This window comes from Polistes fuscatus, unplaced genomic scaffold, assembly GCF_010416935.1.
Source record: "Polistes fuscatus isolate 324 unplaced genomic scaffold, CU_Pfus_HIC Scaffold5, whole genome shotgun sequence".
Classification (NCBI taxonomy): Eukaryota; Metazoa; Arthropoda; class Insecta; order Hymenoptera; family Vespidae; genus Polistes; species Polistes fuscatus.
In genome coordinates, this window is record NW_025113129.1 from 5,070,353 (window position 1) to 5,087,574 (window position 17,222).

The 17,222-nt window shown below is 28.4% G+C and overlaps 6 protein-coding genes across 7 annotated transcripts; 3 read left to right on the plus strand and 3 right to left on the minus strand.

Moving 5' to 3' along the window:
• Nucleotides 1–94: 94 nt before the first annotated feature.
• Nucleotides 95–1,768, plus strand: LOC122522504 (synaptobrevin homolog YKT6). Of its 2 annotated transcripts, XM_043643695.1 has the most exons (5): nucleotides 95–343; nucleotides 519–549; nucleotides 741–936; nucleotides 1,025–1,296; nucleotides 1,412–1,768. In XM_043643695.1, exons 3-5 carry the CDS (start codon nucleotides 747–749, stop codon nucleotides 1,550–1,552), a joined length of 603 nt encoding a protein of 200 aa, XP_043499630.1. In that variant the 5' UTR covers nucleotides 95–343; nucleotides 519–549; nucleotides 741–746; the 3' UTR covers nucleotides 1,553–1,768. The 2 variants fall into 2 exon arrangements, with proteins under 2 accessions (XP_043499630.1, XP_043499628.1); XM_043643693.1 differs by lacking the exon at nucleotides 519–549 and having other exon boundaries at nucleotides 96–343.
• A 1,217-nt stretch (nucleotides 1,769–2,985) lies between these two features.
• Nucleotides 2,986–5,207, minus strand: LOC122522468 (NADH dehydrogenase [ubiquinone] 1 alpha subcomplex subunit 10, mitochondrial). Its single transcript, XM_043643637.1, has 4 exons — nucleotides 4,862–5,207; nucleotides 4,010–4,648; nucleotides 3,497–3,892; nucleotides 2,986–3,290 (listed from the first exon to the last, which is right to left on the minus strand). The coding sequence occupies exons 1-4, from the start codon at nucleotides 4,922–4,924 to the stop codon at nucleotides 3,171–3,173; spliced, it is 1,218 nt and encodes a 405-aa protein (XP_043499572.1). The 5' UTR covers nucleotides 4,925–5,207; the 3' UTR covers nucleotides 2,986–3,170.
• A 151-nt stretch (nucleotides 5,208–5,358) lies between these two features.
• On the plus strand, nucleotides 5,359–6,862 carry LOC122522493 (snRNA-activating protein complex subunit 1). Its single transcript, XM_043643670.1, has 3 exons — nucleotides 5,359–6,034; nucleotides 6,144–6,438; nucleotides 6,535–6,862. The coding sequence occupies exons 1-3, from the start codon at nucleotides 5,895–5,897 to the stop codon at nucleotides 6,814–6,816; spliced, it is 717 nt and encodes a 238-aa protein (XP_043499605.1). The 5' UTR covers nucleotides 5,359–5,894; the 3' UTR covers nucleotides 6,817–6,862.
• Nucleotides 6,863–7,578: 716 nt separating this feature from the next.
• LOC122522485 lies at nucleotides 7,579–9,605 on the minus strand. The gene is made up of 5 exons (XM_043643658.1): nucleotides 9,521–9,605; nucleotides 9,231–9,437; nucleotides 8,841–9,152; nucleotides 8,101–8,267; nucleotides 7,579–8,021 (listed from the first exon to the last, which is right to left on the minus strand). The coding sequence occupies exons 2-5, from the start codon at nucleotides 9,426–9,428 to the stop codon at nucleotides 7,796–7,798; spliced, it is 903 nt and encodes a 300-aa protein (XP_043499593.1). The 5' UTR covers nucleotides 9,429–9,437; nucleotides 9,521–9,605; the 3' UTR covers nucleotides 7,579–7,795.
• A 707-nt stretch (nucleotides 9,606–10,312) lies between these two features.
• LOC122522523 (probable ATP-dependent RNA helicase DDX23) lies at nucleotides 10,313–13,302 on the minus strand. The gene is given in 18 exon segments (XM_043643718.1): nucleotides 10,313–10,557; nucleotides 10,639–10,813; nucleotides 10,896–11,156; nucleotides 11,255–11,370; nucleotides 11,443–11,487; nucleotides 11,490–11,565; nucleotides 11,636–11,762; nucleotides 11,854–12,008; nucleotides 12,010–12,078; nucleotides 12,080–12,239; nucleotides 12,313–12,460; nucleotides 12,463–12,539; nucleotides 12,541–12,635; nucleotides 12,677–12,928; nucleotides 12,931–13,037; nucleotides 13,040–13,237; nucleotides 13,240–13,281; nucleotides 13,284–13,302. Coding segments are annotated over 18 exon segments (2,349 nt in total). The 3' UTR covers nucleotides 10,313–10,330.
• Nucleotides 13,303–13,787: 485 nt separating this feature from the next.
• LOC122522483 (ubiquitin thioesterase OTU1) lies at nucleotides 13,788–15,743 on the plus strand. The gene is given in 4 exon segments (XM_043643656.1): nucleotides 13,788–14,782; nucleotides 14,881–15,197; nucleotides 15,321–15,423; nucleotides 15,426–15,743. Coding segments are annotated over 4 exon segments (927 nt in total). The 5' UTR covers nucleotides 13,788–14,388; the 3' UTR covers nucleotides 15,539–15,743.
• Nucleotides 15,744–17,222: the final 1,479 nt, after the last annotated feature.

Sequence of the window (17,222 nt, forward strand, 5' to 3'; positions counted from 1 at the left end):
TCTATAATTTATATTAACTGTTAATCAAAATATGATTAATAAAATGAATAAAAAATTAATAATGTTTTAGAATGAAACAAATATAAAAAGAAAATAAGATATTCATTTGGGAACCACTGTCGAAGATATAAGATGGCTGCCTCCATTATTCGTCAGCCTAGAATAGATGAACACGTAGCTGATAATAATAATGGTTCATCAATAAAAATTTAGACAAAAGTAATTGTTACTAATACGACTACTATTTGGTACAAATATTGCATGATTGATATTACGAAGCCTTTGACACTATATATGTATATACACACATATACATATATATAGAAAAGTTCTTTTATTTAAGGTATGTCAATGACATAATTCTACATTATTTTTGATTTATGAGAAAAGTTGAAATATATAATAAAAAAGTAAGCAATGATATTGTCTTTATGTTTTTTCTTTTATTTATTTTTTATAGTATGTAAAATGTACATGATATTATTTACTTAAATTTTCTTAAATGTATTGATTAGCAGCAAATTGAATTTCTTGTCATGCTAATAACAGGTTAGTGAAATAGAATATATCTTAAATATGTCATTAGTTGAATAAATAATTATCTTATAACATAGTTTTTAACACTAATGTGTAATCAAATTTTAATTAAATAAAGTTATTTTCTATTAATAAAACTATATATATTTATATATGTGAATTAAAAAGAATTTGCAAACTACATAAAATATAAAATATTTCAGTTTAAAATGGTCAAGTTATATGCATTGACAATTTTATACAAAAATCCAACCTCGGCCATTACGTTAAAAGCTGCTTATGACGTCGAATCATTTTCATTCTTCCAAAGAGGTAGTATAAAGGAATTTATGGGTTTTGTCAGCAAGACCATAGTCGAACGGACTCAAATAAGTGCCAGACAGAGCGTCAAAGAAGGAGGTAATAAATTAAAATCACAATTTTAATTGATTTATATTCTTTATTTATTAAATTTGTTGAATTCTCAATGGAAATAATTTTTTAACAGAATACATGTGCCATGTTTATGTTCGTGCGGATAACTTAGCAGGAGTTCTTATCTCGGATCATGAATATCCTAGAAGAGTTTCGCATACCTTGATTACTAAAGTTTTAGATGAGTTCTCTGTTAAATATCCACCTATGACGTGGCCAACATTGAAAGAAGTTACTACTGATTTTGCTCAAATTAATATTTATTTGGCAAAATATCAGAATCCTAACGAAGCAGATTCACTTACAAAGATGCAAAATGATTTAGATGAAACCAAAATTATCTTAGTAAGTAAATTAAATATTAAAATTCTATCTTATGAGACAAAGTGCAAAATAATATGTTATTGTTATACAGATATTATTTTCCTTTTATTAATCTATCGTGATTTTTTGTTTTCAGCATAATACACTTGAAGCTGTGCTCCAAAGAGGTGAAAAACTAGATGATCTAGTTTCTAAATCAGAAGGACTTAGTGCTCAATCAAAAGCATTTTATAAAACCGCAAGGAAAACAAATTCTTGTTGCAGTTTAGCCCCATAAAAACTCCTTTTAATGATATTTACTGATTATATTTTCTTGAATGTAGCTATTAAATTAGCCATTTTCCACCTTTAAAAAGAAGAAGAAAAAGGGAAAAAGAAGAAAAATCGCTTTGAATTATGAAAACTAAATTTCGGAAGTAGAAAAAAACAGAAAAAGACCACTGCCGGTTGTATTAAATGATATGAAATAACTAAAGTATATTTTCTGAATTTATTTATTTCTTTTCTTTTTTTAGTATAAACCGGTCCAATGTATTTGCTATTTGGAGTTCATTTGCCTTTTAACACTTTGACGTCCGGGCGTTTCGAAAAAATTTCTTCGCTTGGCGCCGGCAGCGCTTATACTTCGGATTACTTCGCTTACGATCGGCCGTTCTTGGAAGTAATAGCCCGATATGATGGTCGAAATTTCGACGTTTTCTCATGAATTTTTTTAAATATGAAAATAAAATGCGATCGTTTCGAACACCAGCAGAAAGCTAAAGACACTTAAGTGTTGTCTCCGACCCCGAGCGATACTTTGCTCACAACACCACTGTGGTGTCGCCGGCCGTTGGCCACCAGTTTGCGCACGTCACCACTGTGGTGTCGCCGGACGGCAAAGTGTTAAGAACTTTATCAAATAATTAATCCTTATTATATTTATTTAAGTTGAAACTTACCATTACATTCCGCGATACACCATATATTTTACATATAAAATTTTTAATATTAACTTTTAGATTAACAAAACCGGAATAACATATAGAATAACAAATAAATATTATTATATGGTCACTGTTTGAACAAAATCTATTTGATATGTACCTGTTTATATATTCTGATTTTAATTAATGTTTTTCATTAGAAAACGAAATTATTAATATACTATTATATATAATAATAATTATAAATGTTTGAATGTGTACGTTATGTATAAATATGCATAGAATAATGCAAATGTGTTAATATTTTTCATATGAGAGTTACTGCTGATAAAATAATTCGCGTGTTATGATTATGACAGCAACAAGAAATATTACTGCACAATTAAAGGTACAATTTTTTGTTCTTATATATGTGAATGTACGATTTATTTGTATTACAAATATTCAATGGAATTTTCTGAGCAATATATATGTACAGGAGAAGATAGAGAGGAAGAGAGAGAGAAAGATGAAGAAATTCGTTTATTTTATATGCGTGTAAGTATGTATACATGCATACATATGTTAATGTAATAAGAATGAATTGTATTAATAACATCATAAATTCTACAATACATAAGTATGTATGTTATATATAAATATACATAAGAATATTTATATGTTTATAAATATATATAAATTATAATAACTCTCTCTCTCTCCCTTTCTCTCTCTTTTTCTTTCTGGCTAAAATAAAACTTATAATAATTGCAATCAAGCATTATTTAAACGCAAGGACAAAGTATAAGTTTGTAGATATTTATTTTCATATTTAAGCTCATATTCAAGCTCATTTTATAGATCACTACCTATTTAATTTGGTTTTTTACTACAAAAAATTGACATATATATATATATATATATATATATAGGTATATATCTAATTTAAAATAATTATTTTCATTTATATGTCTACATTTATTTAGTCACTTACAGATCCTTATTGGATATCACAACAGGTATATAAGGAGCACATTCAAAGTTGGTCTTCCATAAAACTTTGTCACCCATACTAGGATTATATCCTTCTGCATATTCACCACCAGGGGACTATAAAAAAAGAAACAATTTAATCATTATAAAAAAATAATATTTTTACAAAAAAGAGTTAAGAAGTGTTATGCAACGAAATGAATAATTTGCTACATTAAAAATGTCGTACAAGTTAGTAAAATTATTATCTTTCGTATAATTTGATTATGATATAAAATTTCGAAAAATATTTATTAGATAGATGTAATAAGTTATATATTTACCGAGCTTATTAAATCATTTAGTCTTTCTGCATCTTCACCCCTATGAAACATTTCAGGAAATTCATGAAGTAGTCGTGCAGATTCTGCTATGATATAAGGTCTGTTGACATGGTCATATAACTGTCTTTTCTCTTCCAAATCACTTAGATTTAAAAAAGTCCAATCTTTTTCTCTGTCTGGATTTTTTATATCAAACTCAAATTCTATCTTTTCTATATCGTCAATTACATCTTCAATATTACCACCATTTGTCCAGTCATACATTAATAAATATGAATGATCAGAGATATTTGGTAAATATTGTTCTTTATACGTAGTTTCTATATCGGTAAGATATTTTGTTGTTAAAACTTCCGAACTTGCTTCGTAAGGTAAAGCTCTTTTCTGTATTTTTTCCTTTATAATATTAAGGTAAATTTAATTATCATACATATTAGTATTTTGTAAATATATCCAATACTGAGAATTAGAAGTTAAATAAATTATTTAAATATATAATGATAATATATTTACCTTAACAACATCGACTGGAATGTCCAAATAAATAACCAAACTAGGTCTCTTACAGTTTCCAATAGTTGACTCTACAATCTTTTTGTAGCAACGACGACATTCACGATTAATATATCCCGATTTGTACATAGCTTCCATAAATACAAAATCAGAATATACACAACGATTAAGCACTACTCCTTCTCCAGTTGATAGCAAATGTAACAATGATTCTAAATAAGCATTCAATTTTAATAAATAATAGGTAATTTGAAATGCTGCTATATTAGGGTGCTTTGGATTAGTTAAAAATGTTTTCTCATCAATGAATCTTAATCTTTTTGGTAATTGTGGATTGTACGATCTCAAATCAAAACCGTAAGCGTTTTTATATATTAAATCAAATGACGGAGCTGGCATATATCCCATCTCAAGCTCTTTTGCTAATTCTCTAGCAAATTTATCTTTTCCAGCAGCAATAGGCCCTTCGACAACAATAATTTTACTGTTTTCATCGTATCTTTCTATAGTAGGTTCAAATAACTGAAAGGATGTATATCTTTTCTTTCGATAAGGAAAAGGTGGTGGTCGAATACGTTGGATTCGATTAAGTTTTCCACTAATATGTGCTACCTGTACGCCATTAACGGTTTTTGATATCTATGATTAAAATCATTAATTGTTAGGTCACAATCATTGAGAATATATAGTTCAGTTAGAATAAAACAATCAATATGAATAGAATTTCAATTCTAAGTATAACAATTTCTAAATATGGTCATTAAGAAAAATACAATCATCTCTAATATATATGTATATTTTACTATTCTATTCTAATAGATAAAAAAATGAATATCTTTTAAAAAGACTAACCTTATATAATCGATTAAATAAACCACTTAACGAATGTTTACCAATGCATGCACGCAAAGCCATTGTTTAAATGTATGCAAATAAAATAATACAATAATAAATAATTGTATTTTAGATACACAAAGAGTAATCAAACATTTTCTCTCATTTAATTCTTTTCAAACAGTACACCAGATCAACCATACGTTCTTCTTTATGACATTAACTTGATCGAAGGAAGACCTCAATAAGTAGCGCTATTACAAAATCGTATTTATGATAAATCAAGTCACAATAATAAATATATTCTTTAAGTTTTATATTATTAAATAATCCTAATCGAGAAAACGATGTGACTATTGTCACAGATTATAAATTAAATATGTCCAAAATAATAACATATTATTCAAAAGAATTTAAAAGTTGCGCTTAAATTTTATTTTATATAAAATATTGCAGATGGCGTTTGCTTCGATAAAGAAACGTATAACAAGTTAGCCTATCTTTTGAAATAATATTGTCCTTGTCCCAGCTATTTTAGTTTATCCACGAAGCCTATATACAAGGAGAACGATCGTAGTGTTATAAATGTGGCTACGATATACACAATGAGAGGATGATTTCTATTGCCACTAAAGAGCGCGTCGATTCGCTTGAACCTATTTTTCAAATAAATCATCTTATATATCTGTAAAAAAATTGTGAAATGGAATCAATTTATCTTTAACTCAATTAATATAAAAATGAATAATACTGCATGTAAAATGCAACAAAAACATCAAAGAGAACTATTTGTTTTATTTGTTTATTTACAACATCACACGTACTTAAATCTGTACTTCTGAACACCACCGCCGCCCTTGTGGAGAATTATCGTACTCGATATTTAGTTATTTTCAACAATACAAATTCGACGAAAACGCGTATCTCAATCGTCCTCCTTGTATATAGCTTCGTTAGTTTATCATTCAGTATTAATAATTTCATCGTTTTTATAATCTTTTATAAAAAGCAATTAGTGAAATTTTATAATTAAATTAGATAAAATAGAACTATGAACAAACCTTTTAATATAACCGCTGGTTTTGAAAAAGATTGTGCAACATTAATCGAACGTTTTAATAAAGTAAGCGATATAAGATTTAAAAGTTTTTGTGATATTTGGAAAGATTCCAAATTTAGTTTAATATTTAAGTAAGTTTAAATGAACTTTTTGTAATTTAAAATAGATATCATATTGTAATATATATTTAGTACGTTACCAAGAGTATATATTTAATTAATCTACTAATTCATTTTACAGAGGAAAAGAACGTATGGTTGAATTAATGGAGTTTTGTGAGGAGACATTACATTTAGTTAAAGAATATTTGTTTTTCGGTACATTCAAAGATCGCATTTGTGGATTATACCTCTTATATGGAATATATTTTAAAATGCCATGTTGTCAATTTAAAATTAGGGTTACGCAAAGAGAATGGCAAATGATCTTGGAATTGCATAATGAAATTAGGGAGGGAGAACATCATGATGCCAATTACATATTAAGCAAACTTATTGTCAATAATGCTTTTATACATTGTCTTTTTGAACAAGAGGTATATATACACGTAAATGAATGTGGTTTTAAAAAAATCAGATTTGTTAAGCCTAAGTTATGTACTTATAGCTTATTAATTATTTCTTATTTATAGATTAGCTTTGAAAAAAGCCTTAGAAAGAAATATTGTTATCACAATAATTATTCAGTTTCATCAGCTATTACAGATGTTGTTGAAAAAGATCTGATATTTGAAAAAATAAATAAATTTAGCAAAGCTTATCAACAGAAGAAATCCGAAGCAATTAGCGATAATAAAAATAGTCCAAGTTTAAATTTATTTAATTCTAAGGTTGCTTCTGAAATTGTAGATGAAATTTATAATTTAAGTAGAAATAAACAATACGATAAAGAAATGGATCAAAGTGAAGCTTGAAAAAGATGTAATTAAAATAAAGATCTTTGTAAAGTGACCAACTTAATTAACCGTGAGTTTATATTATTATTTTATTATCTATATCTTTCATTATTTTTTTTTTTTATTATTTTAGTCAGAAATGATTCTTATCTTACTCTCTCTTTCTAAATGATCTTAGAAATAATTTATTATCATATATATATGTGCCCATAATTATGAAAATGGTCTAAATCAAAATTAACAAAAAAATAGAGTTTATTAGTTATTTTAAATTATATTATTTTAAACTAATTAGTTCAATATAATTTTTACGATATTGTCAAAAATGAACTGTTATATAGTGTTTATTATTTCAATATTATATAAAATTCATTTAGTTTTTAAATGTAATCCTTTAAATATCGAAATAAGAAATATATGATTACATTAAATCATTTATTAAAACAAGACACAATATGTAGATTTTTATACATTTATTAATAAGCACACAAAATACCAGTAAAGAACATGACTTGCAGAAAATCCTTAATTATTATAAATTTAACAATTTTTTGTAGTTTCTGCTTAAATATTACAAGATTTCATATTTTTAAAAAATAATCTCTCATACGCTATTGTCTTTGGACATTAAAGCAATTAAATTAAATTCCTAAACATATATTGGGAATGCAATTTATTTAAATTTTTAAATTTATAAAAATCGATAACTTTTGGTCTTTTTGGTTTGATCTTTTTTTATAGAATTATTATAATTGTATACACTAATATACATACACACGTATAAGATGTATATACATAGTTTGCGTATATAAAAAAAGTACATTGCTTTTTTATTATAAAATCTCTTTCAATGTTGTCATTTGTTGAAAACTGCTTTGAATGATAAATATATTCAATTGTTGACTATGCCTCTTAAACTTGCTCTTATGCACATATACACATACTTTTAATTAAAAAAAATAATCTTATTGCAATATCTAATTGATATTTGAACTTTTCAGTAGACTTTCAACTGGTCATTGTCGTCAAATCCAGCACTGTGTCCTGCATTGCGTACAATGAAACTTGTTCCATCATAATGCATGCGCCGCTCTCCTCGACGTACAAATAAATGAGATGTTTGGCCCAATGATGCTGTGCAATGTAAAAAGGGTGTTGTCAGGGACGCTGTTCCATTGCTAGGCGACGTTCGTAGTTGATATTTATTGCTGTTACGCGCAATTCTGTCAAATATTGTAATAAATTTATTACTGAGGGGTAAGTAATTTTTATTTTTTATTATTATATAAATAATAGAAATACCTGACAAGACCATCTGGGGTCTGGGAAATTCTGACATTGTTGATGATCCAGTTTTCAACACCTTCATCTGTCATCCAATATTGAGTAGCTCCAAGTGCTGTTACTGCTTCTTGCAAGCATGACGATCCGTGTCGCGAGCCAGAGTAAAAAACGCTTAAGGAAAAGTCCTAAAATGGTGTCGAAATGAAGTGTAATCGGATGTAATTACAATCTTTACTTGTTTACAAGATCGTTATCTATTATACTTGACTCATATCTGAAAACGAGTCAGTAGTAGTTCTGGTTCCTGCTGCATCCACTAAATATACAAGAGCACATTGTTCACAGGTAAAACTGACACCCTTGTACCACATCTTCGCGTATCTAACAGTATAGGTGGAAATAAAAATTTGATAGTAATGTTCTTTTTATTTCTATAATTTTTTAGATATAACTAACTTATTATTTCCATGGGTATCGTGAGCTAGAATTTCAACGCGCGATCCATATTGATATATTCTTCCATTTGGATGTAATAATGCAGTAGCAGCTCCAGAACAGCTTAACGAAAGCACAATATTATTCTGCATTGACAAAAAAATATATATAATAGTCTATGAATTCTCTTTTCCATTATCACCATAATATCATTATGATACAGTGTTAATGTAAGGATAATTATAGAATTACGAATATATACATGCAGGAAAATCATAAAATGAGAGTTGTGATTTAAGATAAGGATAAAACAATGGACACACCTTAAAATTGATCACTCTTACAGCACGATCCACTGTCATGTCAACTCTAATCCTATTGCGGAGTCTCAAAGAAATGGTGCCATGTGGTGTTGCAATAGCACCTCCTGCACTCGCATCGGTGCTTTCATGTTCTCTCCAATTTTCCGTATAAACGCAGGCTTCCTCAGCTATGTAATATGGAGTAGCTATTGATTTTTGAGTCCTTGGCTGTCTCCAAATAGCTGCTGAACTCGAATAAGTGGTTGCTCCTGTTATACCATTCCATTGATCTGCTGGTGGTGTTTCGAAGTACTTGGAAAATTCACTATACCGCTAAAAGCCATATACCATTGTTGGACAATTAAAAAATAGGAAACATGAAAATATGTATTAAATGTATTTATTGTATACTTGAAAATTAGTTTCCTCAGTTTGAGCGTGATAACTGTGTGCTGTATAAAGTGATCGTGGTCGCATTGGCGTTGCAGGTGCGCTTTGACTTTGAATCGTTGCCATAGAACAGACTGGTAATAGGGTTGCTCCTTGTGGTCCTACCGAAGCAACACCTTTCTGCATATCCTTACGAAATTCGCCGCAGAGATTTGCCATGACTTTTGCCTATTATTATTATTATAATATCGTTTTATTTCGGTGAGATATTAAAATTAAAAACCTATTAAGATAATAAATTGTAGATAAACCTTGGAATCTCCGGTAAGACTTCTCGCTTTTTTGCGACGAGCTTTTCGGGGTTTGGACACCGCCGTTTGACCTCCTTCGTTTATATGATCCACGGTTGAAGCGATTTTTTCCTGATCTCGAAACTTGGCGTACACTTTTTTGAAATCTTCGAGTTTGTCCTCTTTTTATCTAAATCTATGTTTCGTTAACATGAAACCTCATCTAAAAACTATTATTTATGGTTCCCTTCTTTTCAATAAGATTTTCTTCTGAATCAAGGAAAAAAATAGGAAAGCAAGTCAGGCAAAGATTATTCGAAACTGATGATAGATAATATTCCAAAGAGAGTTCATTTTGATGAAACAAATGATAAATTTGATTGTCCGTTGCCCTTGACGATCACGAAATTGACCAAAGATGAAACTTCGTTTATATTTTTTAAAAGCGTTGCATTATTCGTATGTTCGTAGGCAGCTTATTATTCTAGTTGGCCTGTTACACTTTTATTATAGTATAGTAATATCAATATTTAATCATTTTCAATCTTTCTCAATTGAACAGTGATATCAATTCGAGATGCAAAGATATATATATGAAAGTCGAATTTTTATTAAAGCAAGACGTATTAAAGTTCGTAGGTAACTAATTTTAATAAGTTTTTATATTGTGTGACACGAATTTTTAATTATATTTTTATATTATAAATCATATATAGTAAAATATTACTTATCTTGTTATACACCTACAATATAATTATTATAAATGTATTTAACTTATAGTAAGTTTTTTAATTAAAGAAGTAGAAAGAAACCTGCGTTTTATGTCAATTATTATCTATGCAAAATTTTTTCTTCTCGACGTTTTTTAGTAACAACTGTGCCTGGCTTATGTTGAGCATCCGGATGATTAAGTAATTCTGGTGGACACGTTGATATTGGACTTGCAAGAATTGTTTGTTTTAAATCATAGAATAGATGACTGTCGTCTTTTGTACAGAAAGAAATAGCAAGACCTGCTTTACCAGCACGTCCTGTTCTACCAATACGATGTGTATAATCTATAAAAGAATACAATTAATTATATTAGTAAATGTAAACATTGCCAATTATAATTTGCCATTGATATCTTATTAACATACCTTCAATAGTTTTGGCCATATCGTAATTAATAACCATAGATACATCTTTAATATCAATACCACGTCCAGCAACATCGGTAGCGACCAAAATATCTTTACTGCCACTTTTAAGAGATGCAAGAGCATATTCTCTTTGTTCCTGGCCTTTACCACCGTGAAGAGTACATGCGTTATACTAAAAATAAAATATTTTATCACGTAATTGTATATACATATATACAATATATATATGCATGTAATAAATCATTATATTTTACCCCAAGTTTTTCCAATCCTCTAGCAAGTACATCAGCACCCTTCTTTTGATTAACGAATATAATAACGGGTGGCTCGACACCTCTGCTAAGTATTTCCATAAGTTTCTTGCGTTTATCAGCTTCACCCATTATGTGAACTATTTGTTCAGTTCGTTCTGTAGGTTTACCAACGCTACCGATGTAGACTACAGCAGGCCGTCTTAAATAAGTTCTAGCCAAACGTTCCACTGCTGGAGGCATAGTAGCTGTAAACATCACAGTCTAGAAAATATTTAAAAACAAAAAATTAAAAATGTTTTAAAAAAGACAATTACATGAATATTATTTTATCGTAATATTTAAATATATCAATCAATCACCTGTCTATATTTTTTCTTTGTATTGTAATTAGCTAAAAGTTTTTCTTCATTCTCAGCATCTTCGTTATCTGGTTTCAAATTTGTTACTGGCATATATTCCAAAATTTTCTGAACATCTATAGAAATAAATGTAATTATTATTTTCCATATCAATTTTCAGTAAATAATTATTTTAATATATAAATTACCTGGTTCAAAACCCATGTCTATCATTCTGTCAGCTTCATCCATACAATATATGTACACTGATTTAAAACTAAATATCGATTTTCTAAAACATCTATCAATCTTCCAGGAGTGGCGATAACAATCTAGAATGAAAAAAAATCTTTGAAAATATAAATTAAAATCAAATGTTCTTAATAATTTATCTCTTTTTACCTCACATCCCATACGTAGTCTAAATCCTTGTTCTTCTCTAGACAAACCACCCACTACTACAACAGTCCTAATGCCTAAGGGTTGTCCAAATTTGTTAGTTTCTTCTTCAATTTGTTGTGCCAATTCACTAATAAAATAAAAGAAATTTAATAATACTCTATATCTTTGAATACATATTTGTGTGCATGTAATAGAAAATATTTTTGTGGATTATATACCGAGTTGGTGCCAAAATTATACTGTAAGGGTCCTTGATCAGCTTCTTCAATACTGTTCAATTTTAGGTAAACTAGTAATACCATAATAAAAGAGGAATTAAAAATCCAATGGTTTTTCCAGAACCAGTTTCAGCAAACGACCTATAATAGCACGATTTGGAGACCTATGGGAATAGCTTGTCTTTGAATAGGCGTTAGATCCTTATATCCCACGTTATCAATAATAATCTAAAATTTCTTTCGGGAATCCTTTGATGGTAATGTTATAATCCTCTCTAAATATACGCCAATCTCTTTCGGTCATTTCATTAAGAGCCTTTTCAGACCAATGACGATCATCCCATTTCTGCTTCTCTTCTTTCCTTTTCACTTTTTTCAGTCTCATTCTATAAAATAAAAAATATTTGGTTATGGTATAACTTTGAAAGCTACAATAATCGATTAAATGAATATACTTACTTTTCTTGTTCTTTCTCCGCTTCTGTACGTCTTTTTTCTAACAGTTCACCATAAAATTTGCTTTGATCACGTTTCTGAGCTTTAATATCAATACCTGCGAGATTACCCCTTCCGAAAAATTGTACCTGATGTCTTTCTTTGTATATATGTTGTAATCAACTGATGTATCCTCCGATGTATCCCAATCAAAAACAAATTTTCTATCATTCAATCTTCTTACACGCCGTCTTCTTTACAAGACCAAGATAACGTTCTTTAATAGCTTCCACTTCTTTCTCTTTATCTTTATCTTTTATTTCTTCTTCTCGTGACGTTGAGCATCTCTACGTCTATTAAAAAGAAAAAAAGTCAGCTTTTAAATAACATAAAATGTTAATAAACTACCGTTCTCTATCTCATCCCATTCTCTTCCTTGGTTTCACCTCCAGAGAAATGCTTTTCGTTCTTCCTCCTGTTGCTTCTTTATAACTTCTACTTCCTGTTGACGTTTTTCTAATGCCAAAGCTACACGTTCTTGTTTAGTTAAAAATTTAGGCTTGGCACGTGCTTCTTCCTCTGCTTTTTTTTTAGCCAATAACTCTTCCAAACTTAATGGTTCTCTTTTCTGTGCTAATTTAGATTTCTATCGGTTTCTTCTTCTTCCTTTTTAACATTTTTGACTTCTTTCTTTGCTTCTTCTTCAACAGAAAATATTGGACTTCCCTTACGTTTCTTATCATCTTTTCCCTATCTTTAGCATCCCGTCTGTCCCTAGATCTATCACGATCTTTCTCACGAGATCTATCTCTTTCTCTGGAACGTTCGCGATCTCTGTCCCGTGATCTATCACGTTCACGTGAACGTTCCCTAGATCTCGAACGTTTTCTATCCTTTTTTCGATCTTTCGAACGGCTCCTGGAACGACGTCGATCACGACGTTCTCTTCTCTTTCACGTTCACGTTCTCTTTCACGAGATCTACTACGTCTAACGTTTTCTTATCGTGTGCCATCCTTACACTTACTGTAAGGTAGAGAAAGAGAATGTTAATACTGTTTAAATTATTTAGGTTAAATTTCTCAGTAATTTCTACTATTACTCAACTTAGATAGAATTAAAATTACATAATTAAGAAATTAATTTCTATCAATATTTCAATTCTCTTTAAAAAACTTTTATATATATTAAACATTACTATACATATATGTAGCAAACACCATAATAAACAAAAAGAAACCATATTTTGTAAAGAATCTATAAAAATATATTTATTATCATATTCTTTACAAAGTACTAACCTATTAAAGAAATTTTTTATGTTAATGCTTCGATTTATAAATAATTTTACAAATGTAATATACATATATATATTATATATTACATATGTAATATATATAAAAAAAATTATTTAAACCATGATATATGATATTGCGTAGAACTCCAACAACGATTTAAAATTTGTTACATCGGCACTACCTAGTGTGAGCAAACCATTAACCTTGTGCAATGTGGACGAGTGCCTCATGAAAATTTTTAACGTTTGACGCAGTTGGCGACGTAGTCGCATAAGATTGAAAAAACGGAAAGAATAAAAAGAAGAAAGGAAAAGAGAAAGAAAAAAAACAAAATTAGCATCGATGTGTTTTGCGTCTAAATGTGCTTTGCGATTAAAGTCCCTTAAAATTCGACTTTATTCTTAACGTTTATTCTTAATGTACGTAGCTACATACATATGCATTGTGGTGAATTGGTTATTATGAGATCACATGACCACGATAGATATATATGTTAATATATAACGGGTACTGTGGCTCTATATTAGATTTTGTTAATAATTCATATTTTAGACTCTTTGAATTATTGTGATTTCGTAACCAAAAAAAAAAGGCCAAATCAAAAATCAAAATAAAGAAATGATGAGTATGGCTAATAAATAATAAGTCCAAGTCAGTGTATGATATTGGTATGACTCTACATATATGATATGATTGATTCCTTGAAAGGAGGTTGGGGCAGCTGATTGAAAGAAAAGTCACAATAAGTTTAATTTTTGTTCTCTTCCCTTTTTTCGTTTAAATCATAATAAACGCTTGAAAGCATGGCTGGATTTGTTTTAAGGGTTAAAACAAAGTCAGGACAGAAAGTTGTAAACGGGCTTGTCCCACAAGATAAAGTAGCTGCATTGAAATCGAAGCTAGCCGATGTGACAGGTATTTCTGTCGATGCTCTTCACGTTCTTGGTGGTTTTCCACCTAAAGCGATCAATCTTGACAATGGATCGGCTACTATTATGGACAGTGGTATAGTTTCTGGCGATACTCTGATTGTTGAAGAAAAACAAGTTATTAATGGCGTTCAAATAGAAACTGAAATTGGTAGATCTCATATTGTTAATGATGAAACTTTTCTTAATACACCTGGTGTTCTTATGAAAATGGTTGTACCGGCAGATAATTCATGTTTATTCACTAGTGTTGGCTATGTTCTTAATGGTATGTTATACTCTTAGAATACATTATTAAATTATAGATTTATTATAGTTGTACACACTTAACGTTTATTTGAATCAGATATATATTTTGTTATATAGGAAAAGTTGATAGTAGTTGTTCAAGTTTTATGAGAGAAATCATTGCTAATACCGTCGCCTCAGATATAGAGGAATATTCTGAAGCTTTTTTAGGTAGACCTAATGCAGAATATTGCAAATGGATTTTAAAGCCAGATTCGTGGGGAGGAGCAATAGAATTATCTATACTGTCGAAATTTTATGGATTGGAGATAGCTGTAATTGATAGTATCAATGCTATTATAAACAGGTTTGGAGAAGATCAACATTACGCTCAAAGAGTATTTCTTATATTTGATGGAATACATTATGACCCGCTTTACTTGGAACCACTTGATGTAAGTTGTAGATAATAGATAAGAAATGTAGATAATAAATAAATTCGATTACATTAATTTAGTTATTTGTTAAAGCAGATTTATTAAAAGCTTATTTATTAAAAATATTTTATTTTTTTCTAGGGTGGTTCCATTCAAACGATTTTTTCAACAGAAGATGATAGAATGTTGTTAGAAGCAGCAGAGCTTGCAAGAGAAGTGAAGTCTAGTCGCCAATATACAGACATTCAAAATTTAAATTAATGTGCTATGTTTGCAATATTAAATTAAATGGACCAGTTGCAGCACGACAACATGCCAGTGAAACAGGTCACAAGAGCTTTGGAGAAGTGCCTGTATAATGTAGTTTCAATTTGATCATCTAATATATGATAAGTATTTTAATCAGACTGCTATATAAGGCGTTCGATAAATTAGTCTCAATTAGTCTGATTTTGTCACTTGATCAAGGCTTGAAAACATTTTAAAACTATACACCAATACTTCTCCTGTCCTAAGTATGCATATATACAATGCACTCTTTAATAGAATTTTATAAACAAATAATTATATGCTGGTTTTTCATTTAATCGAAAAAAATTTTTTTTCATCAATAATCATACGTAACAATTCAATCTTTTGTGTGCGCGCATGTGTTTTATTTTCTTATATATAATAAAATCATTACAAATAAAATCATGCATATTATATTTTTAAACAAAAAAGTCTATTTATACATATTTTTAAGAAACTCCATTGATATGTATTTAAAAAAAAAATGTATACATTTTTATTATCCTATTTTTCTTAAAGTTAGGATATTTCAACGTTTCATATTTAATTCAATTCTTTGATAGAATGTTTGGCAGTATTGTTATTAAAGAAGGAGATTGAGATATATTATTTCATTATAAAATTGGATATGTTAATACCATCTATTTTTCAAAATGACTGAAATTATAGACTTTTTAATTTCATTTATAATATGTGTGAGTGTACAATACCGGGGGAAAAAATTACATTCATTATGTTTCGTTTATTAAAGTAAATAATATTTTTTTTAAACATAAATAAAAAGCATAGCTTAATTGTATTCACATACACACACACACATATTATACTATTAAATATATATTTTATATTTTTCTTATATGTCTAGCATCTTTAGATTAAGAATTTGTGATTATCCTTAAATACATTGTTGTAAAAATATTCAGTTTTATTAGGTCAACATGTTTCATGATATTTTCATTCATAATATTTTTTTAAAAATGACAGCTGATAATAATTAGAGTCATTTTATGAAATGTATACAATAATGTAATCAGTTTAATTTAACTAAGAATATTAAATATATCTTAAGCATAACTTGTAAAAATAATACAAAGAAAGAAAAATATTATAGTTATAAATTACAAAAATGCAGCTATATAAAGGTAATAATAATACTACTTACAAAAATAATGATTCCTCTGATGAAATTTTCATCTCCACAGGATATTTTAAATATATATATATATCAATAATTAAGAATCTTTAATTATAATGAGAAGAAATGATTGTAAACAAATAATATACTAAAGCCTACTAAACCAATTTCACTTCATCTACACAAAACATATTTTGTACTAGATTATTTTGTCGAATTATAATTATTTTCACGCATAATATCAACAATTGAACAACAAAAATTATGTTCAATTGTTAGATGAAAATTAATATTTATTAATGGTATTATAAATTATAGTAAATTCTTTTCTCTTTTTCTTTGTCCTTAATTTTTAATAGATATAAGAATCTAAAATGCATTGAAACAAGTTTCTATATTTATTTTGTTTATTAAAAAAGATATTAAATATCTTACGATATCACTAATACAATAGATCATAATTATGTGTATATATACACACCTAGTATATTTTTTAATTGATTATATATCTAAAAACAGATAGAAAAGAATTTACAACTATTTATTACTCAGGAACTGATAGAAACATGATATATAATAGAGAATTTTACAAAAATTTATATTTATATGATCATATA